At 43.0% G+C, this 23,530-nt stretch overlaps 1 protein-coding gene across 1 annotated transcript in view; it reads left to right on the forward strand.

Annotated features, from left to right (window-relative positions):
- LOC142599162 (E3 ubiquitin-protein ligase UHRF2-like) overlaps positions 1-23,220 on the forward strand; it is a 135,262-nt gene extending 112,042 nt beyond the window's left edge. The window contains 5 exon segments of the mRNA XM_075738924.1: positions 14,163-14,300; positions 15,121-15,244; positions 15,626-15,786; positions 19,212-19,310; positions 20,239-23,220. Of these exon segments, the coding sequence (XP_075595039.1) occupies positions 14,163-14,300; positions 15,121-15,244; positions 15,626-15,786; positions 19,212-19,310; positions 20,239-20,385 (669 nt within the window). The 3' untranslated portion in view covers positions 20,386-23,220.
- The last annotated feature ends 310 nt before the right edge of the window (positions 23,221-23,530 follow it).

A 23,530-nucleotide genomic window follows, 5' to 3' on the forward strand; every position in this document is an offset into this window, starting at 1 on the left:
CAAGAGCCAAGATTCGGGATGTGAGGAATGCTCCCCAACCCTCTCCAAAGGCAAGAACACTAAGTCCAGCCACCTCAAGTGCATGTACACCAGTGCGAGTAGTCTTCGCAACAAACAAGAGGAACTGAAACTCCGTGCCCAGTCTGAGAGTTATGATGTCATAGGACAATGTCAATCACAATCACAGAAACTTGGTGGGAAAACTCACAGGATTGGAAGACTGCAATGGATAGCTACAAGCTCTTTCGGAAAGATAGGAAGGGAAGAAGAGGAGGTGGAGTTGCACTTTATGTGAAAGAGAAATTTGAATGTATGGAGGTGAGCTATGGAGACCACAAAAGTTCTATCAAATGCCTCTGGATCAAGATTGGTGGGATCATCACCAAGGGGGATCTTATGTTAGGTATCTGTTACTGACCTCCCAATCAGGGTGACGAGGCTGACGAAAACTTACTTCAGCCGCTCAGGGAAGTCTTGAGCCAACAGAACCTGGTCCTCATGGGTGACTTCAATTACTGGGACATTTGTTGGGAAAGCAACACAGCGGTGCACAAGTTGTCCATCAGGTTCCTGGAATGCATTGAGGATTGCTTCCTGCTACAGATGCTGGACATGCCGACTAGGAACAGCGCATTGCTAGATTTACTGCTCCCAAACCAAGACGACTTACTTGACAACATAACTACCGATGGATACAGCAATCACAACACTGTGGAGTTTAAGATCTTGCTGAGCATGCTGAAGACCAGTAGTAGGATTAAGACCCTGGATTTTCAAAGAGCTAACTTCAATACATTCAGAGCCCAGCTGTGAGGGATTCCATGGGAAGCATCCATGGAGGGCAAAGGAGCTTGTGAGTGCTGGAAGTTATTCAAGAACAGCCTCCTGGAAGCACAAGAACAGTCCATCTGCTACAAAGGGAAAGGAAGAGGGCAGAACAAGACACCACCCTGGCTTAACAATGAGCTTTTGGCTGTGCTTAAAGGCAAAAAAGAAGCATACCAGCTATGGAAAGGCAGCCAAATAGTCATTGAGGACTACAAGAACCTTGCTAGGGCATGCAGAGATGCAGGCAGGAAGGCTAAGGCTCAAGTAGAACTGAAATTGGCCAGAGGTGTCAAGAACAACAAGAAAGGGTTCTTCAGGTACGTGAGCATTAAGCAGAAGGACAGGGAAGGCATAGGCCCATTGCTAAACAGGGCAGGGAAACCAGTTACTAATAATGCTCACAAGGCAGAGGTTCTCAATACCTTCTTTGCCTCCGTCTTTACTGGTGCAGCTGGACCCCAGATCACAAGATCAAGTAGCTAAGACAGAGCATGTGTCGACCCACCAGTAGTGGAGGAAGGGCTGGTCTGTGGCCTCTTGCAAGGGCTCAACCCACATAAATCTATGGGCCTGGACAGAATCCACCCCAGGGTGTTAGGAGAAGTGGCTGACATTGTTGCAAGGCCACTGTCTATATAATCTTTGAAAAGTCATGGAGATCGAGGGATGTCCCTGATGACTGGAAGAGGGCAAATGTCACACCCATCTACAAGAAGGGCCCAAAAGAGGACCCAGGAAACTCCAGGCCTATTAGTCTTGCTTCAATCCCTGGGAAAGTAATGGAACGAGTCCTCCTAGAAACTATCACAAACCTAATGAAGCAGGTGATTGGGAAAAGCCAACACGAATTTACCAAAGGCAAATCTTGCCAGATTACATGGTTTAACCAAGCAGACCATTAGTTCTGGGTGTCATGGTTTAACCCCAGCCGGCAACTAAGCACCACACAGCCACTCGTTCGCTCCCCCGCGGTGGGACAAGGGAGAGAATTAGAAGTGTGAAAGTGAGAAAACTCATTGGTTGAGATAAAGACAGTTTAATAAGTAAAGCAAAAGCTGTGCACCCGAGCAAAGCAAAGCAAGGAATTCATTCACTACTTCCCAGAGGCAGGCAGGTGTTCAGCCACCTCCAGGAAAGCAGGGCTCCATCACACGTAACAGTTACTTGGATGGACAAACGCCATCACTCCAAACATTCACCTCTTCCTTCATCTTCCCCCAACTTTATATGCTGAATATGACGCCATATGGTATGGAATATCCCTTTGGTCAGTTTGGGTCAGCTGTCCCAACTGTGTCTTCTCCCAGCTTCTTGTGCACCCCCAGCCTACTGGTGTGAGAAGCAGAAAAGGCCTTGATGCTGTGTAAGCACTGCTCAGCAATAAGTAAAACATCCCTGTATTATCAGCACTGTTTCCAGCACAAATCCAAAACATAGCCCCATAATAGCTACTATGAAGAAAATTATCTCTATCCCAGCCAAAACCAGCACACCAGACTAACCTGATCACCCTCTATACAACAAAATAACATCTACTGTTGACATGGTGTGTTGGGTTTGCGTGGCAAGGTTTTGGTAGCGGGGGGGACTACAGGGGTGGCTTCTGTGAGAAGCTGCTAGAAGCTTCCCCTTTGTCTGATAGAGCCAATGCCAGCCGGCTCTAAGACGGACCCGCCGCTGGCCAAGGCCAAGCCAATCAGCGCCTCTGTGATAACATATTTAAGAAGGAAAAAAAAAAACAAAACGGCTAGAGAGAGAGCTTTTGCAGCTGGAGAGAGGAGTGAGAAGATGTAAGAAACTCTGCAGACACCAAGGTCAGTGCAGAAGGAGGGGGAGGAGGTGCTCCAGGCACCGGAGCAGAGATCCCCCTGCAGCCCGTGGTGAAGACCATGGTGAAGCAGGCTGTCCCCCTGCAGCCCATGGAGGAAGGATGAGGGGGTGCAGCGATTCCACCTGCAGCCCGTGGAGGACCCCACGCCGGAGCAGGTGGAGGCACCTGAAGGAGGCTGTGGCCCGTGGAAGCCCATGCTGGAGCAAGCTCCTAGCAGGACCTGTCGATCCGTGGAGAGAGGAGCCCACGCCAGGGCAGGTTTGCTGACAGGACCCCACGCTGGAGGAGTTTGCTCCTGAAGGTCTGCACCCCGTGGGAGAGGCCCACGTTGGAGAAGGTTGTGAAGGACTGTCTCCCGTGAGAGGGACTCCATGCTGGAGCAGGGGAACGATGAGAGGAGTCCTCCCCCTGAGGATGAAGAAGCGGCAGAAACACCGTGTGATGAACTGACCGTAACCCCCATTCCCCATCCCCCTGTGCCGCTCATGGGGGGACGGAGGTTGAAGCTGGGAGTGAAGTTGAGCCCGGGAAGATGGGAGGGGTGGGGGGAGGTGTTTTAAGAGGTGATTTTACTTCTCATTGCTCTACTCTTTTTTGCCTAGTAATAAATTAGATGAATTCCCTCTCTAAGTTCGGTCTGTTTTGCTTGTGATGATAATTAGTCAGTGATCTCTCCCTGTCCTTATCTCGACCCACAAGCTTTTCGTTATACTTTTTCTCCCCTGTCTAGAGAAGGAGGGGAGTGATAGAGGGGCTCTGGTAGGCACCTGGCCCTCAGCCAGGGTCAACCCACCACACATGGGAAGAGCAGTGGATGTTGTTTACCTGTATTTCCGCAAAGCATTCAACACTCTTTCCCATAGCCTTCTCCTGGACAAACTGGCAAGATACAGACTGGATGGGTGGTTTGCAAGGTGGGTAGGAAATTGGCTAGCAGGTCACACTAGTGATGATCAATGGTTTCTACTCAGGCTGGCAGCCTGTCACAAGTGGGGTCCCCCAGGGATTGATACTGGGCCCCATGCTGTTCAGCATTGTGGTGGGTTGACCTTGGCTGGCCACCAGGTGCCCACCAAGCTGCTCTATCACTCCCCGTCCTCAGAGAGACAGGGGGAGAAAATAAGATGGAAAACTCGTGGGTCGAGGTAAAGGCAGTTCAATAAAGAAAAGAAAAGGCCATGCACAGAAGCAAAGGAAAATAAAAAAAAAGTTATTCTCTACTTCCCATCAGCAGGCAGTGTCCAGCCACTTACTGGGAAGTAGGGCCTCAGTACGTGTAGCAGATGCTTAGGAAGAGAAATGCCTTAATAACAAATGTCCCCTGCTCCTTCTCCTTTCTCTTAGCTTTTACAATTGAAAAAAGTAAAACTTGTGGGTTGAGATAAAGACAGTTTAATAGGACAGAAAAGGAAGAGAATAATAACAATAATAATGATGATAAAAGAACGTACAAAAGAAGTGATGCACAGCACAATTGCTCACCACTCGCTGATGGATGCCCAGCTAGTTCCCGAGCTGTGGCGCTCCCTGGCCAACTCCCCCCAGCTTATATACGGAGAATGATGACTTCATATTGTATGGAATATCCCTTTGGCCAGTTTGGGTCAGCTGTCCTGGCTGTGCCCCCTCCCAGCTTCTTGTACACCTCCTGCAGGCTGGCAGGGTCTGGGAAACTGAAAAGTCCTTGACTTAATTGTAAACATTGCTTAGCAACAACTAAAACATTAGTGTGTTATCAACATTATTTTCATACTAAATCCAAAACGTAGCACTATACCAGCTACTAGGAAGAAAATTGTCTCTATCCCAGCTGAAACCAGGACAGGTAGACTGGGGGCCAGCTGTCCCAGCTATGCCCCCTCCCAACTTCTTGTGTACCCCCAGCCTACTCACTGGTGGGGCAGTGTGAGAAAACAAAGGCAGCCTTGGTGCTGTGTAAGCACTGATCAGCAATAACTAAAACATCCCTGTGTTATGAACACTGTTTTCATCACAAATCCAAAACATAGCACCATACAAGGTACCATTAAATAAAATTAACTCTATCCCAGCCAAAACAAGTACAGACAGGCTACAAAGGAAGAATAAAGACACACTGCCCAAGCATGTAGGGATGGTGTCAGGAAAGCCAAAGCTCAATTGGAGGACCATCAAGAGCAACAAGAAGACATTACCAATAAAAGGCTGAACAAGGAAAATGTGGGCCTATTGTTGAATAGGCCAAGGGATTTAGTGATAAGATAAGGCTGTGTTACTCAATGCCTTCGTTTCCTTCGCCTGCAAACTGACTTGACTCACCTTCTCCTTCAATGGCTTCTGAGACTTGTTGTGTAGGACTCCACACAGCAACTTTCCAGTTCTGATGATTTCCTACAACATGACAGGATCTGTCAGTAAACAGAGCATAATGCCTTTCATCTTCTGATAAATCATTGTATGGTGGTGCCTCTTGGGCATGAGCCACCTCCTCAGGCGATGCTCAAAAATCTCTGCCTTCTGTCCAGTCCATGATCTCTTCCAGGATTCCTGGACATTTGGGGTTCCCCATTCGAGCCCATTGCATGATCAATGCTAACCACTTACTTATCCTCTAACTTAGTGTCGTTTGCATGATGTGTAGAGGGGATGTTTCCTTTGAACACTGAGTGTAGCACAGGCAATCGCACTGCCAAGAGGAGCTGTGCTTCTGTACCAACAACTTCTGAAGCGGCTCAAACCCCCTCATATGCGGCTAGTATCTCTTTTTCAGTTGGGATGTAGTGGGCTTCTGACACTCGATACCCCCCAGCTCCAAAACCCTAGAGATCAACTTCGTGTTTCTCCTGGTGTTTTCTGCCAGAGGCTCCAGGTGAGACCATGCTCCCCAGCTGCAGTGTAGAGTACATTTTGCACAGCTGGTCCTGTACAGACAGGACCAAGAGCTACCTCACGAGCTATTTCCTGTCTGATCTACTCAAAGGCTTGCTGTTGCTCATGGCCCCACTCAAAATAGTAGTTCTTTCAGGTCACTTGATAGAGAGGGCTCACAAGCTGACTATAACCTGGAATATGCATTCTCCAGAATCCCACAAGGCCTAGGAAAGCTTGTGTTTCTTTCTTGTTAGCTGGTGGGGACATAGCTCTTATCTTATTGATCACATCCCTTGGGTCTGTCTTGCCATTTTACTCCCAAGAACTGGATCTCCTGTGAAGGTCCCTTGACCTTGCTTTGCCTTATGGTAAAACCAGCTTTCAGAAGAATCCGGATTATTCTTTTCACTTTCTCAAACACTTCCTTTGCTGTCTTGCCTCACACAATGATGTCATCAATGTATTGCAGGTGCTCAGGGGCTTCACCCTGTTCTGGTGTAGTCTGGATCAGTTTGTGACAAATGGTAGGGCTATGCTTCCACCTCTGGGGCAGTTGATTCCAGGTGTACTGGACACCCCTCCATGTGAAAGCAAATTTTAGCCTGCATTCTGCTGCCAAAGGGATCGAGAGAAACACATCGACAATATCAGTTGTGACATACTACTTGGCTGCCTTCAACTCCAGTTTGTATTGGATTTCTAGCATGTCCTGTATGGCAGCACTCAGAGGTGGCATGACTTCATTCAGGCCACAATAGTCCACTGTTAACCTCCACTCTCTGTCAGACTTTTGCATTGGCCATATGGGACTATTAAATGGTGAGCGAGTCTTGCTAGTCACCGCTTTGCTCTCCAGTTGACAAATCAGGTCATGGATGGGAACCAGGGAGTCTTGGATGATGTGATATTGCCATCGCTGCACTGTCATGGTAGCGATCGGCACATGCTGTTTTTCAACTCGCAGCAAGCCCACAACGGAGGGATCTTCCAAGAGGCCAGGCAAGGTAGACAGCGGTTTCATCTTCTCTGTATTCACGGTGACTTCAACAAAAGCCCATTGGTACCCCTTTGGGTCCTTGAAGTACCCTCTCCTGAGGTAGTCTGTGCCAAGGATACAAGGGGCCTCCAGGCAGGTCACAATGGGGTGCTTCTCCCACTTGTCCCCTGTTAAGCTCACCTCAGTCTCCAATACGGACAGTTCTTGGCATCCCCCTGTCACTCCAGAGATCCGGATGGGTTCTGTGCCCCTATACCCTGATGGTATCAGTGTACACTGTGCACCAGTGTCTACCAAAGCCTTATACTTCTGTGGGTCTGATGTGCCAGGCCATCGAATCCACACAGTCCAGTATACCCGATCATCCCTTTCCTCCTCCTGGCCGAAGGCAGGGACCCTCTATTCCTGTTCCTGGTCAGAGTATTCACTGTCTGACCCTCGCAGTGCCAGACCAGAAGTCCCCTCACCAGGATCAAGGGAGGTGATTTCAGTTCTTCTATATCTGGCAGATTGCCGATTGCCTTCTTGTGTCTCTGCAGCAACTACGCTGACAGCCTTCTTGGGTGACCCCTTCTTAACCACTGTCTTCCCTCTCAGTTCGCGTACACGGGCTTCCAGCTTAAAGGTGGGTTCACCATCCCACTCCCTCATGTCCTCCCCTTGGTCAAGCAGGAAGAACCAGCGTGTGCCACATGGCATGCACCTAGGGGTCCCTTTCCCTCTGAATGATGCAGGAGGGTACTGACACTGTGGGGCACCCCTGACAGCCCAGGTGCTAGCCTGCGGAGATGAGGAGGGACAGTGATTTTCTTCAAAATTTTGGAGTCAGGAAGATGCTCTCTCCATGACTGGTGTATCCATATCAGGGCAATACATTGCTGCCAAGCTGTTAGAATATGATGCTGGGTCATTTTGGACCACCTTCCTCCACATGGCCCATATGCGCAGGATGTCATCTGGATCTTTGGAGACCTCGTTGTTGTATAGGTCGTCGTAGATGAGTTCCAGCACTGCTAATTCTTTCAGGTACTGGATGCCTTCGTCAGTGGTAGTCCACTTTCCTTGGTAATTCGCAAGATCTTCCTTGAATGGATATCTTGCCCTCACACTTGAGAGGAGCCGTCTCCAGAGACTGCAAATTGCTGCCTCCTTCCCAATTCCTCTGTCAATTCCCCAGTTTCTAGCAAGGGATCCCAGCTGCTGGGCTTCCCTACCTTCCAGTTGCAGAATGTTGGTCCCGCTACCCCAGCAACAAAGCAGCCAGGCAGCAATCCACTCGCCTATCTGGCAGCTATAATCTTTCTGCATGTCTCGAAGTTCGTTCAAAGTCAGGAACCGGGTAGTTTCCACCTCTTGTCTGATTTCTCTCACTTCTTCCTCCAATTTCTTTGCTGAAGGACCAGCTTCCTGATCAAACCTTTCCTCCTCTTCTTCCTCCTCCCTTACTAATCGATGATATGGATCCATTGACCTCCTTGTCCACTGTTTCTTTTTCACTACTGGGGCAATTACTGTAGTTGGCATTTGGGTTCTTTGTCTCAGCTGTCATGTTCTTATATGTAGTTTTGGTCCCTGTCTCAACTATCACGTTCTCAGATGTAGTTTGTATCCCAGTCTCAATCATGGCATTCTCAGAAGTGGTTTATGTCCCTGTCTTAACCACAGTTCTCTGATAGTGCTGAAATGTGGCTCGATAGGCACAGGCCAAGCCCCAGTACAGTGCTAGAAGCTGCTTGTCTTCATTGGGGTAGGCAAGGCACCCTTCTATCAGGTGGCATGTCAATTCAACAGGATTACTTGCCTGTTCAGGTGTAAAATCCCAGGCTATGGGAGGTGATAACTGCCCTAGGCACCTGCCCAAATCCTTCCACACACCCTGCCATTCAGGGATCAGCTTCTTCAGGGCACATTTCAGTATCGCCTCACCCAAAAGTGGTCTCCTCTTATGCCAGGATGATACCACATTCCACAAACCCAAGAATAAGCCGACCACGTTAATTAGTAGTATTAAGCAGCTCACATAAGGGTTAACAAGGACCTTGAGACCCTGCGCAATAAAACCACCTGCATCAATCCTGGATAGGAAGAGGGAGGTGTATTCCCTCACCCTCTCCACAAGATACTTCCCCCAGCACAGTAAGGACATCAATGCCAGGGCAAAGCACATAGCCGTTGTTTGTATTAACATATTCCCAAGCTCAGCAAAATAAATACAGAGATAAGCAGTGCAGCCAGCAAGCTCTGTGACCCGCACAGCAGCTTGCCACTTAATAACTACTATAGCTATAGCACAGTCAACTCAGAATTGCTGTTGTCTTGTGCCCCAAGGCCCTGGGTGCCACAAAGGTAGACAGCGGTTTCATCTTCTCTGTATTCACGGTGACTTCAACAAAAGCCCATTGGTACCCCTTTGGGTCCTTGAAGTACCCTCTCCTGAGGTAGTCTGTGCCAAGGATACAAGGGGCCTCCAGGCAGGTCACAATGGGGTGCTTCTCCCACTTGTCCCCGGTTAAGCTCACCTCAGCTCATGTAAAATATTGCCTTTGTTTTATCTCGTGCGGAACTGGTATGTGGAGCCTCACACTACTGTTTTTGCTCTCTGCATGCTATGTATCAACAAACATGAAGCATTGGACACCTCTGCCTGCCAGATGCACTGAAGCTCCTCCTTGTCTACTATATCACACAAGCAGCTGGACTGTTTGGTGAAATTTGCACCACTATTTTCTTATGAGACATGGGACTAGAGATGGAGTGCAATGACGGGACATCTTCAGTGGTCCTAGCTAGCCCTAATATCATTGCTGTTCTACATTTATTTTCACAATCAGTATTTTTTTTACTTGTCATTATTCTTGTACTATTGTTATTTGCAGTAACTACTTTTTATTTAAGAAACATTCTTAGTTGAATGGCTTGCTAATATAATCTGTAAGTTACAATATTTTTGGGAAAGGTAAACTGTATGTGAATCAAGGGGTGGAATGTAGCAATCCTGACCAGAAGACCATTGTACATTGAGGAATTAGTGATCCACAGTACAGTTAACCCAAGTAGGCCCAAATCTGTGCTGTGCTACACTGCACATATAGCATGGCCTTCAGGCCTGTGTTGCATGGTGCATGGAAAAGAGGCTTGAGAAGCACTACAAAATCCTTTTTATAGGAATAAGAGGCAAGTATTGAACAGGTTCTTCTGTTTTCTTCAATGCTGACTTTAACCTCTCCTGTTAAAATTTTGGATCATAATATATATATTTTGTAAAATGTTCAACAGATCAGTCTCAGCATTTTCTTGATGCAGTGCATGAAGAGGTGTTATGGATCTGACTGTGATGGAGTTAGCTTTCTCGTAGCAGCCGATATAGTTCTGTGCTTTGGATTTGCAGCTAAGACAGTGTTGACAACATACCAATGTTTTGGCTACTGCTGAGCAGTGCTCCCACTTTGCCAAACCCAATACACCCTGTTTCTAACAAACAACTGTTTAATAGTTTGAGAGATCTCAGCATGCCTCCCAGGCAGTCAGGTACCAAAAGAATATTTTCCCCAAGTGGTATAAAAAGTGTGTCCTGCTAACAGATTATATATTCAGGCACTATCATAGTACATAGCTGAGGCAAAAACAGTGGGTATCCTTCTAGTAGCAAGATTAGAGAAACTTCTCAAAATTACTCTTTCCTTCCCTCAAATACATTAATATTTATCATTTTATTCTTGTGATATGTTGAGAATTGTTAGGATTATTAGCCTTGCTTAGCACTAGAAGCTAAAGTAGCTGAAGGCTTAGGCCACAAGAGTTGACCAAGAATAAATGTTTTGATAAAACTAATGCTGCAAACACAGAACTAGCTGAAAACAGCAGATGCAAAAAAAAAAAATGAAGAAGATAAGGACCAAGGAAACAATTCCAAGAGAATGAGGTATCTTCAGAAGACGGCCAGCCCAGTGACCAAGAAAACCAATAAGGAATCAAGAGACCACTGACCAGAATTAAGTGATTGAACTTGGGAATGGGTGGTATGGGTATAATTGGGGTGCACAGTCTGCAATAGGGGTCTGTCTGCAGAGGCACTGTTTTGGGTTTGCATGGCAAGGTTTTGGTAGCGGGGGGGGGTGGGGGCTACAGAGGTGGCTTCTGTGAGAAGCTGCTAGAAGCTTCCACTTTGTCTGACAAAGCCAATGCCAGTCGGCTCCAAGACAGACCCGCCGCTGCCCAAGGCTGAGCCAATCAGCAACAGTGGTAGCGCCTCTGTGATAACATATTTAAGAAGGGAAAAAACAACCTAGCTGCAGCTTTTGCAGCCGGAGAGAGGAGTGAGGAGATGTGAGAAACTTTGCAGACACCAAGGTCAGTGCAGAAGGAGGGGAAAGAGGTGCTCCAGGCGCCTGAGCAGAGATTCCCCTGCAGCCTGTAGTGAAGACCACGGTGAGGCAGGCTGTCCCCCTGCAGCCCATGGAGGATGATGGGGAACAGAGATTTCCCCTGCAGCCTGTGGACAACCCCACATTGGAGCAGGTGGAGGCACCTGAAGGAGACTGTGACCCCGTGGGAAGTCCGCACTGGAGCAAGCTCCTGGCAGGACCTGTGGATCCGTGGAGAGGAACCCATGGCAGAGCAGGTTTTCTGGCAGGACCCCATGGGGGACCCACGCTGGAGCAGTCTGCTCCTGAAGGACTGCACCCCATGGAAGAGACCACGCTGGAGCAGTTCGTGAAGAACTGTAGCCCGTGGGAAGGACTCACCTTCGAGAAGGGTGTGCAAGACTGTCTCCCATGAGAGGGATTCCATGCTGGAGCAGAGGACGAGTGTGAGGAGTCCTCCCTCTGAGGAGGAAGGAGTGGCAGAAACAACCTGTGATGAACTGACTGCAACCCCCATTCCCCATCCCCCTGTGCTGCTGAGGGGGGAGTAGGTAGAAATTGAGAGTGAAGTTAAGCCTGGGAAGAAGGGAGGGGTGGGGGAGGTGTTTTAAGATTTGATTTTATTTCTCATTGCTCTACTCTGTTTTGCTTGATAATAATTTAGATGAATTTTTCTCTCTGAGTCTTTTGCCCATGAGGGTAATTGGTGAACGATCTCTCCCTGTCCTTATCTCGACACACGAGTCTTTTGTTATACTTTTTCTCCCCTGTCTAGTTAAGGAGGGGGAGTGATAGAGCAGCTCTGATGGGCACAGGCCTCCAGCCAGAGTCAACCCACCACAGGCACCCAGCTTGAGCTGCTCTACATGTCGGATAAACAAACCACTTATTTACTCAGCAGATTGGTGACTCATCTTCTTCAAGCAGGAACCTAGGGCCGAGCCCTGTTGAGGTGGCAGCCACATAATTCCTACCATGGTCTAGGTGGTGGCTGCATAATTCCTGCAACAGATTTGGTGACCCAAGTGGGACCCAAATGCGTGACCAGCAGGTCGAGGGAGGTGATTGTCCCCCTCTACTCCACTCTTTTGAGACCCCACCTGGAGTACTGTGTCCTGCTCTGGGGTCCTCAGTACAAGAAGGACATGGAGCTGTTGGAGCAAGTCCACAGGAGGGCCACGAAGATCATCAGAGGGCTGGAGCACCTCTCCCATGAAGACAGGCTGAGAGAGTTGGGGTTGTTCATCCTGGAGAAGACGAGTGTCGTGGTTTAGCCCCAGCTGGCAACGAAGCACCAGGCAGCTGCTCGCTTATTCCCTCAACGGGATGGAGGACAGAATCAGAAGAGTGAACGTGAGAAAATTCATGGCTTGAGATAAAAACAGTTTAATAGGACAAACAAAAAGGATGAGAATAGTAATAATAATAATAATAATATACACAAAACAAGTGATGACCAGCACAATTTCTTACCACTCGAAGTCAATGCTACACAAGCCCCCCAGCTGCCTCTCAGCCCACATGCGCAAGCAAAATAAGACAAGGAATTCATTCACCACTTCCCATCAGCAGGCAGGTGTTCAGCCATCTCCAGGCAAACAGGGCTCCATCACACGTAACAGTCACCCCCTGCTCCTCCTTCTTTATCTCTGCTTTTATTGCTGAGCACAACGTCATATGGTGTGGAATATCCCTTTGTTCTGTTTGGGTCAGCTGGCTATGTCCCCTCTCAACCTCTTGCCCACTCCCAGCCTACTGGCCTTTGGAGTCAGGGTGTGGGGAGTGGTTGGAGACAGTCTTGATGCTGTGGGAGCACTGCTCAGCAGTAGTCAAAACATTGGTTTATTATTAAGAGTCTTCTAGAATGTGCTGGTTTTGGCTGGGACAGTTATTTTTCTATGTTTTACATTTGTGCTGGAAACAGTGTTGATAATATAGAGATGTTTTCATTATTGTTGAGCAGTGCTTACACAGACCCAAGGCCTTTTCTGCTTCTCACACCATCCCACCAGTGAGTAGGCTCAGAGTGCACAAGATGTTGAGAGGGTACACAGTCGGGACAGCTGACCCCATCTGACCAAAGCACAGCACTATGAGGACTGCTATGGGAAAAGTTAAATCCATCCAAGCCAGATGCAATACAAACATCTTCATAAATTATCTGGCTGATGGGATTGAAAGCACCATCACCAAGTTTGCTGATGACAGTAAACTGGGTGGTGAGGTGAACACATCAGAAGGGAGAGACATCTTACAGAGGCACCTGGACAGGCTGGAAGAGTGGGCTAGCAAGAACAGTATGAAGTTTAACAAAGAAAGATATGTGCAAAATCCTGCACCTGGGTCAAAATAACAAAAGACCCCAGTACAGGCTAGGATCTGTGTGGCTGTGGAGCAGCCTTGCTGAAAGGGACCTGGGGGTCCTGGTGGACAAGCTGAACGTGAGTCAGTAATGTATTGCTGCAGCAACAAAGGCAAATTGGATCCTGGGCTGCAGCCACAGGGGCATTACTAGCAGAGATAGAGACTTGATCATACCACTCAGCGCTTGTCAGGCCATACTCTCTTTACAAGGAGCCGCATGGAAAAGACAAAGTGCAACAGGTACAAGTTGCAGTGGGAGACATTTCATCTTCATATAAGAAAGAAATTTTTCACAGTGAGAACAATCAATCACTGGAACAACCTCCCCAGGGACGTGGCAGAGTCCCCATCGCTGTAGGTTTTCAAGATGTAATTGGACAGGGTGCTAGATAATCTCATCTAGGATCCCTTTCCCACAAAAGATTATACCAGATGGTCTTTCGGTGTCCCTTCCAACCTGGGCTGTTCTATGATTCTATTCAGAGTAGTTATAGTAGAACACAATCTATAATAAAATATATTGTTTAATATGTAAGCTATTTTTGTATGTGCTCACTGAGTCATATTCATCCCTGGAAATCAATTGATTTCTTCACTCCTTCCAGCTCCCTTTCTTGCTTTTCATACACTTAATGTCTTTTCAGTATCTGGAATAAACATGTGCATCTTTTAAAACAGTATTGTATTTATCAAAATACAAACTTTTCCCAACTGAGAGAAGAGATACTTTAAAATAGTAACATATCATTCAAATTTCCTCTCTTTGCCTTGAGACAATAAAGTATGACTACCTGCATGTGTTTGACTTGTGGTAAAATAATGACTATCTAGCAGAATATCTGTTGAAGTTTTGGGTAGAATTTCTTAAATTAGATTTGACAATCTACTGTGATAGCAAAAACATAAACCTGTTGTTATTTATCCTTAGGTGGTAAAATATTGGCCAGAAATTGGGAAATGTGGGTTCTTAGTTTGGCGCTATCTTCTGAGGAGAGATGATATTGAACCTGCACCTTGGACTTCAGAAGGGATGGAACGGTCAAAGAAACTGGGTCTGAGTGTACAGGTCAGAATCAGTGTTCACAAAGTTGCTCTGATATTCTTTTCAAGTAAATGGAGTTCTAAATTTTAAAACTAGGAATGCGAATGAAATTTCAGTCCCATTTTTCATATCCTTCAATGAGGCAGGGTCTAACATAAAAATATTTCAGATCATCTGTAATTTGAATAACTATGATATTGGCAAAGCAGAAAGAATTGAGGATGAAGCTTTCTGCCTTAACAAGCAATTATTCTGTATATGTGGATCAGAAAATTATGACTTTGAATACAGTTTTGTGATCCTTACACTGGATAAGATTTATAAAAGTAACTCTTGTAATAGTTGAGTCTCTTCTTAGAATTTAAAAAATATATATGGCTTTATGTATTTTTCTCTAATTGTAACCTATGACTGAGGAACTATTATAGATAATGTTTTTCAGGCAGGGACTTTGGCATTGTGAAATTTGTGGCAGATGGGAAGAATCAAAGTAGTATTTCTTTTTCCTCAGCAAACCATTCATTTCCTTTGAATGGGTTGTTTTGCTACATGACATCATCTTTCAAATTTAGCTGATTTGTGTAGTTGGAGTTATAGATATGGATATAAGGTGCCTTTTAATAAAATCTATTCTAGATCAGATTCTTTGACTTAACTACAGTTTTCTAAAAATATATTAATTTAAAAGCTTTCCTGTTTATATAGGGTTTTAAAAATATTTTTATATTTTTCAATACGCAGTCATAGGGGTTTACATTCTTTTAGAAAATAGACTTGTCAGTATTTGAGAATTCCCAGATGCCAGTGGATTTTGTTTTAAATCTGTTTTTTGGGGTTTTTTTAGTATCCAGAAGGTTATTTGGAAGCCATGGCTAGTAAAGAGAAAAAGGATAAAGTTAAGAAGCAAATTGTGAAACAGGAGTCAACCAGCCAGAGTAACGGAAACCAGAAAAGGACAATTGATCATGGTATTTCTTTTTACTTCTTAGTGTTAGAGCTCTGTCAAGTTATATATAAGTCAACAGTATGAAAACTACAAGGAAGTTGGAAGGCATTTGGAATCCAAATGTAAAGTGTTAAGTGCTCAGTAATAAAATGGGAAGCTGGGGATCTTATGGTGTTGTTCCATACTTTAAGGTTTCTTTTTCTTAAACTTCACAGAAAAATGAACAATCTTCTATGTAGTTATGTTCTATAGTTCAAAATAAAGCTGGGCAATTTGAACTGGAGCTTTATTGCATCATTACATAGATGTGATTTGTGTTTTAGCTTTCTAGAAATACTTTTGTCTACCCTTTTTAATAGTTCAGACTACCACTGTTACTGTATCTTATCATAATTTTAAACAGGTATAGAGGAGACTAAAAATACATCCAAAGCCATGAGAATGGGAGATGGAGGGAGAGGAGAGGCTTTCCAACTGACCGAGCAACAGCAGTGGCTGATTAAAGAAGACTGTATGAACCAGAAATTGTGGGATGAAGTACTTGCTTCTCTTAAGGAAGGACCAGTATGCTTTCAGCTTACCTAAATTATTCATCTTTAACCTTTCTTTATAGAGAGTCAGAAGAAATGAGGCTTTGTTAAAACCTGATTCACTTGCTTAAAATTGCTGAATACATACTATCTGTTTAGAAACAGTTGATAGGGCATGTAATTTCATTCGCTTAAGGAGACAGAAGAAATTGAGACTTAGATACCAAATGAAAATATTTTTAACTCAAGTTTAGCAGATTATTCCATTCACTGTAGAGAGAACCTTAAGTAAAAAAGAAGAAATACTTCCCTCTCCTAGCTGTTCAGAAAATAGCAAGGATAATTCAAGTTTGCAGACACTCATGAATTTTTTTTTTTTCTCTGATGGAATATTCCCCAAAATATTATGTCCTTAAACATTAATTAGCTTTATTGATGTTCCAATTCATAGTTATTTTAGCTGTTTTGCAGAAAAAAAAACCCCAAGATATCAGAATGGTAAAGGTCACTATCTAGTCAATGAAAGAACAAAATATTAGATGGAGAATGGATGCCTAAAAATGAATGTACGAAATCACTTTATTTGGGAATTGCCAGGGTCTATTTACTTTGCTTCTTTCACAGGAAAAGCATCCAGTAACTCCTTGTTCTTCCACTTACAATACTACTATTGCTATAATGCTACTGCACTTGTATAGGAGCTGATACTGTGAAGTTGTAAGTTGTTTATCTGTGACTTGTCCAAAGTTTGTAAATAATTAGACTTTCAACTCTTAGTTATTTGACAAAATACAGTAGATATGTGTTTCTAAAGCAACAGAAAACAGTATCTTAAGAGAAATCCAGTTACTAGAAAGTTATTTTCCTATAGATTCCTGCCCATAATTTTGATTGCCCTTGGTGATAGCCATATAGAAATTTCAGTGGGAATCATGCAGCTATCATTAGATAGTTGCAATGAAAATATAAATCTTAATGCTTAAAACAACCTTTCCATTTTAATTATAAGTTCTGAGTTGAGATTAATCTGATATTATCAAAATTATTGAAAAGAACTGTATTTTGAGTAACTTTAGATCTGCTTTTTACACTTCTATACCTGAGTGGATATGCTTGAGACTACTGAAATACCAGAGAATAAGGTCTCTATAAGCATGCTTGTATGTGTAAAATCTATGGCATGAAAATTTATCCCACATTCTTCAGAGTTGCTCTGAGAAGACTGAAAAACAGGAAGGTTCTTTTACCTATTGCAGGGTATTTCAGAGTGAGGACTCAAGAAGCCAATTAAACACCTCCAGCAGGTGCAGAGGTGTATTTCTTAGTGAAAGAGGTATACAGTACTTTGCTTCCCCTTTGCAGAGCAGCAGCAATCACTTATTGTCATGGTTTAACCCATCCAGCAGCTAAAACAACCACACAGCTGTTCGCTCACACCCCCTGCCAGTGGGATGGAGTAGAGAATCGAAAATGAAAAAAAAAAAAAGTAAAACTCATGGGTTGAGATAAAGACAGTTTAATAGGACAGAAAAGGAAGATGATGATGATGATGATAATAATAATAATAAACAAGTGATGAACAGCACAACTTCTCACCACTTGAAGCCGATGCTCCGCAAAACCCTGAGCTACCCCGCCTCCTGGCCCACCCCCCAGCTATATATAGAGCATGATGTCATATGGTATGGAATATCCCTTTGGCCAGTTTGGGTCAGCTGTCCTGGCTGTGTCCCCTCCCAGCTTCTTGGGCACCCCTCGCCTTCTTGTTGGCAGGGCAGTATGAGAGGCTGAGAAGTCCTTGACTGCTTGGCAACAGCTAAAAACATTGGTGCATTATCAACATTATTCTCATCCTAAATCCAAAACACAGCACTATCTTCTACTACTTTCTTCTGCTAAGAAGAAAATTAACTATCCCTGCTGAAACCAGGACACTTATCCATCATGGATGTGCAAAATTCTAGCAATGATCACTAAATACAGATATTAGCTTCCAAATTCTCTGACTTGTGCTAAGAATCAGGCTTTATGGGCCCTCTGTTTTGTTTTTAATGATGATATAATGTACAACCAAATAACTTTCAAAACCTTGGTTCTCTGACTTCTGGAAAAATAGGGAAATTAATTGTTCATGGACTTGCTTTCTAAAACTTTGTTAGCCACACTACTTCTCCTGGATGTGAAGAATATGAGTCTTCCAAAAATTTTTAATGTAATAAACATAATTTATTAAGTGTATACTTTGCACTGAACACAATAGAGGTTCACTTCTGAGGCAATAAGAATGAACAAGAAATGTGAACAATAATAATATAGGGAATGAGCAGAAGATAGGTAGAGGTAATAGCAGAGTGTGGGAATATCTTTATGTAAATGTCCATGTGTCGTGGTTTTACCCCAGCGGGCAGCTGAGCACCACGCAGCCGCTCGTTCACTCACTCCCCCCATCAGGATGGGGAAGAGAATTAGAAAAGTTAAAGTGAGAAAACTCGTGGGTTGAGATAAAGACAGTTTAATAGGTAAAGCAAAAGCCGTGCGCACAAGCAAAGCAAAGCAAGGAATTAATTCACCACTTCCCATGGGCAGGCAGGTGTTCAGCCATCTCCAGGAAAGCAGGGCTCCATCACGCGTAACGGTTAATTGGGAAGACAAACGCCATTGCTCCGAACGCTGCTGCCCCCCCCCCCCTCCTCCAAGCTCCTTATAAACTGAGCATGACATCATATAGTATGGAATACCCCTTTGGTCAGTTTGGGTCACCTGTCCTGTCTGTGTCTCCTCCCAACTTCTTGTCCACCCCCAGCCGTCCCGCTGGCAGGGCAGTGCAAGAAGCAGAAAAGGCCTTGGCCCCGTGTAAACACTGCTCAACAATAGGTCCATAGAACAAAAACACCTCTGTATTATCAATGCTGTCTCCAGCACAAATCCAAAACATATCCCCACACTAGCTACTATGAAGAAAAAATCAATCCTCTCAGCTGAAACCAGGACACCATGAATACAGGAGTAATGGTGGTAGACTTTGGAAGGAAATCTGTAACTTGGACTGAGACCTGAAGATTATACTAGAAAAGTTTCAGTGTAAGCAATCTTTGCAATGTCAAACTGTCTTATCACACTGAATATTGGGTTTAACAACTCCTAGTAGTTGTATAACATTATTAGACCATGCTAATTGTGAGTTTGGGAAGAGTAACAAGGATGTTAAACAAATATCTCATGAATGTATCTCTGCATTTACCAAATGCTATGAAGGCCAAATTTTTTTATTCAATTTAGGTCTGTGAATTTGGCTGCAAATTTATAATTTAAATATAGGTAATAATTACAGTACTTAGGCAAATTACTTTTTTTAAAATAAACTTTAATAATTTTAAATAAAAATGCCTTTTTTTTGTTTGCATATTTGTGAATGTGCCTCTAATAATTCTACTTTACTCTTCTTTTGCCCTATACTAGAATTTCCTGAAGAAATTGGAACAATCTTTTATGTGTGTCTGCTGTCAGGAGCTTGTTTACCAGCCAGTGACAACAGAGTGCCTCCACAACGTCTGTAAAGTAAGAATAATCCCTGTATTGCTCTGGATTGTGTTCTTGGCTCTGAGACACCAATCACCAAAACCAACATATATTTTAGGAAGACAATAATTATTGACTAGCAGTCTGAGCAAGAAATGTAACATGCTTGCTTCCAGTTGTGTGGCTGCCATATAATCAATCCTCATTTTATGTAAAAATTAGTGGAAATTTATTTAGTATAATTTCTTATACACATAATGTATCAAGTTTATCATTCCATTGTTAGGGAAAGAGGAAAGGGAAAAGGGAAGGGAGGGAAAGGGAAAGGAAGGGAAGGGAAGGGAAGGGAAAAGGGAAGGGAAGGGAAGGGAAAAGGGAAGGGAAGGGAAGGGAAAAGGTAAGGGAGGGGAAGGCAAGGCAAGGCAAGGCAAGGCAATTACCACCTCCCACAAGTAGACCGATGCCCAGTCTCTGAGAAATGGCTACTTTGGAAACACCACCCCCTAGTTTCTATTGCTGAGCATGACATTATATGGCATGGAATATCCCTTTGGTCAATTTGGGTCTGCTGTCCCACCTGTGTCCCCTCCCAACCTCTTGCCCATCCCTGACCTACTTGCTGGTAAGGCAGAATGACTAATAGGGAAAACCTTGATGCTGTGCAAGCACTGCTCCGCAATAGCTAAAACATTGGTGTATTATCAACACTGGTTTACTCACAGATCTAAACCACAGTACCATACAGGCTGCTATGAAGAAAATTAATTTCATCCCAGCTAGATCCAGTATATCATTTCAGTTGTAAAGGCAGAAATATGGCAAGAGGACTCAGTAAGAACTTGCTGTTTCTGGAAATGTGGGAAACTGCCTCTTTGATTCCTAGTAATTGCTTAATTTTTGCTAGCTAAATTTTCAATGTAAAACAAAAGCTGTAACACTTTTACTTCTTTGTCTTTGTATGCCCTAGAGCTGTTTACAGCGCTCTTTCCGAGCTGAAGTCTTTACCTGTCCTGCCTGCCGCTATGACCTTGGAAAGAGCTACACCATGGTTCCTAACAAGAGATTGCAGACACTACTTGACCAGTTCTTCCCTGGTTACAGTAAAGGACGATGATGTGTTCAAATACTTTCATACTTCTCCCATTGACTTTATAGACAGTAAAGGAGAATAAACATCTAAAAGTTAACAGTGAATCAGCCAGCTTGATGGAACTGAATCTCTTGTCACACATGTTCTTTAAGGTCCCTTCCAGCCCAAACCATTCTATGTTTCTATGATTCTATGATTCTGAATCAGCTAATCCTCTTCCTCCCCATCACCATCTTTCTTCATGTAGTGAGAACTCTAAATCTCTGCTGTCTTTAACATCAAAGGTAGTTTTGGTGAGCTGACAAATAATTTTTAAAGGGAGGGAAAAAAAAGCCAACAAGAAGCTTTAGGTCTAAGTGGTGAGTCCTAGCTGGTGCGTAAGTTATGATTTGGGGTTTTTTAACTACCTCAGGTAGAGGAAAACAAATTGTGGGGAGGAAAAATAGTTCATAAAGTTTTAGCTACTCACTGCTTGCTTAATTTTATTTGTGTCTAGTCTATGCGGTTTGATTCAACAAAAAAAAAGCCCAAAAACCCAAACACACAAAACAAAACAACAAAAACCAAACAGCACTTAAGTCAGTTGGATTAAAGAACAGAAAAATCTGTGGTGTGCATAGTCCTTTTTTTGTCTTTCTTCCATTATGGTGTATGTTTTTGCAAGAACAGGCCAACTTTTAGTCTATTTTTGTGAGCTTCACTGTGCTTTTTCTTGTATCTTATGCAAGCTGACTACTAAGAACTAATGAACAATATGAATGCATTGTTGCTACCGTAGTATAAAGTGATCTGTGGTTTTTTGCACTTAAGCGGATATTCAAGAGAGTAGTTGTGTACAAAAAAATTCATATAAAAAAAGCCACTTTTGTATTAGTTTAAAATGTATGCTTTTAGTACGTCTTGTATCAGTGGCAATAAATCTATACAGCACTGAAGACAGAGCTAGCTTGAAAAGGGTTTAAATTGCTTCATATGGTGACCTGAAATTTTATATACAATATATTCCCCCAAAATATACATTATTAAATATTTTATGATTCAGAAATGTTGCTAATTTTGTGGGGTTTATATTATCCAAACTTATCAAATTATGACATTTAAAATTAAGATACTTTTTTCAGACTACAGAATATTTCCTTTAGGCAGGCTTCTTATTCTTCAAACTTGAGTCTTCATAGACCTTCATTCATTCATCAAGAAAACAGAAGAATATTTGCTCAAATTAATTTCTAAGCCACTATGCCATGCATGCCCATCCTCCCCAACCATGCCTTAAGAAAAAAAATCTAACCTGATTCAGGATCTTACATATCAGATATATATTTCTCCTGTAGCAGTGCTTGTGCTACAGGTGCAGCTATTCAGGCCTCTGCTTGAGACAAGCATGAGTAGCCCTAGCTCTATATATCAGAGCAGGAATCCTGGGACCTGCTGCAGGAGGGAGCCTTTCCTTCCCATCAGCATTGTATGTTGTGGGATCCCAGCACGGTGATCAGTAAAAGGATTGTCTAAGTAGTCATGGGGTGGTACCAACAGTGTATAGTCTACAAAGTAGGTATGCCATGATGTTGGAGGGAAATAACAACTAGATATTATTTTTTGTGTCAATTCTCATTTCAGACCTTTGAAATACTATTTATTGTTTACTGTTAAATATTGCTTGAGGTTGCATTATATCAGTAAGGTATTATCTTTGATTTGTTAATAGTTTTATATAAAGTGATAATCCCCTTTTGAGTGCTTGTCTACATGTACATTCATATACATTCATATTGGAGAAGTATGTGCACATTTATGATGACATTCTCTGATTCAAAACCTTGCCAGGTGATTATATATATGAATATATATATAATGAATCAGACAAATGTAGTTGCTCTTTTTTTCCCCCTTTTATTTTGTTCAGTTAGTTTTAGCTAAAGAATTTCAGTTACACTGTACTAATGCATAATGCTTTAATGTTGGTAGCATCTTGAATCACATCATATTGAAGACATGCATTGTTGAACAAGTCAGAAAGAAGTTAAAGCTTCAGCTTTTGATCTTTTTCTATACTTACTAGGAAATGAGGTTTCAGGCGCTATGCAACAACTGTATTAATATTAGACATATATTTTGAGAACTGTAGACGGTTCCCTAAGTCCATAGATTTCCCAAATTGTAACCCAATGCTTTTTATGGTGAAAATTATACCTTCGTGACCAGCACATACATCTGTGTAATATGTGCCTACCAAAAGTCTACAGTATTTTATATCTTTTAATGGCCTTTGAATTGGTAAAAAGGTACCAAACTGAATTGGTGAGGTAAGATATTATAAATGCACCATTTTATTAGAGAAGTCTTATCAAAAGTGCTTTGGAAAAGGCAGCTTTTAATCTAGATTCCTGAGTCTTAAACTGAGGTTGGTTCATCAAAACACACAAATATCTATTAAATATAAATCTGAACTATTCACCTTCTCTGTTAAATGTTTAGCAAGAAACTGTTCCAAATATTAACTTTTTTTTTCCTTATTCAGAAGAGTTAATGACTGTTGATTACTAGAGAACCTGGCTTTTTCCCTAGTTTATATTAATTCAGTGAGTTTACTTTTAATCTACCATTTGTCACAAGGCCAACTGTAGAAAGTTCCTAAATTTTTTTTTATGGTTTTGGCTTAACTATTTTTTTCAGACCATTTTAATGACTTAAGCACAATTGTTTGTAATGAACAGATTGGCAAGATTTTGCATAGTTAGTGGCAACTGAAAACACATCCACTGCTTGCACCTATATTAAAAGTCCAATTTGTAGTAGTATTTCACAATTTTGTAAACACTTAGTGCTATACCAATGTCTATTAAATGTCTTTTTCAATATTATTGAAGTCTAAAATTTTCTAATGCTGAATCTCTCTCTGTATATGAGAATGGCCTGTATATGAGAATGGCCTGTTTCCTATTACTTTCATATGATGGTGCAATCTATGTCAAATTAAATTCCCATTGGAAGTCACTAAGTAGGAAATGAAGAATTGCAACTCCAGTAATTTCTCCACTCTAATTATTACTACAGTATATACTTCCTGATCTTCAGCACTACTACTTTATGTAGTGAGAAACTAACTCAGCTACAAAGGAACTCACTTGATTGAACTCAAGTATCTGCACAGACATGCCAGAAAAGT

The sequence above is a fragment of the Balearica regulorum genome, chromosome W (assembly GCF_011004875.1).
Source record: "Balearica regulorum gibbericeps isolate bBalReg1 chromosome W, bBalReg1.pri, whole genome shotgun sequence".
NCBI lineage: Eukaryota > Metazoa > Chordata > Aves > Gruiformes > Gruidae > Balearica > Balearica regulorum.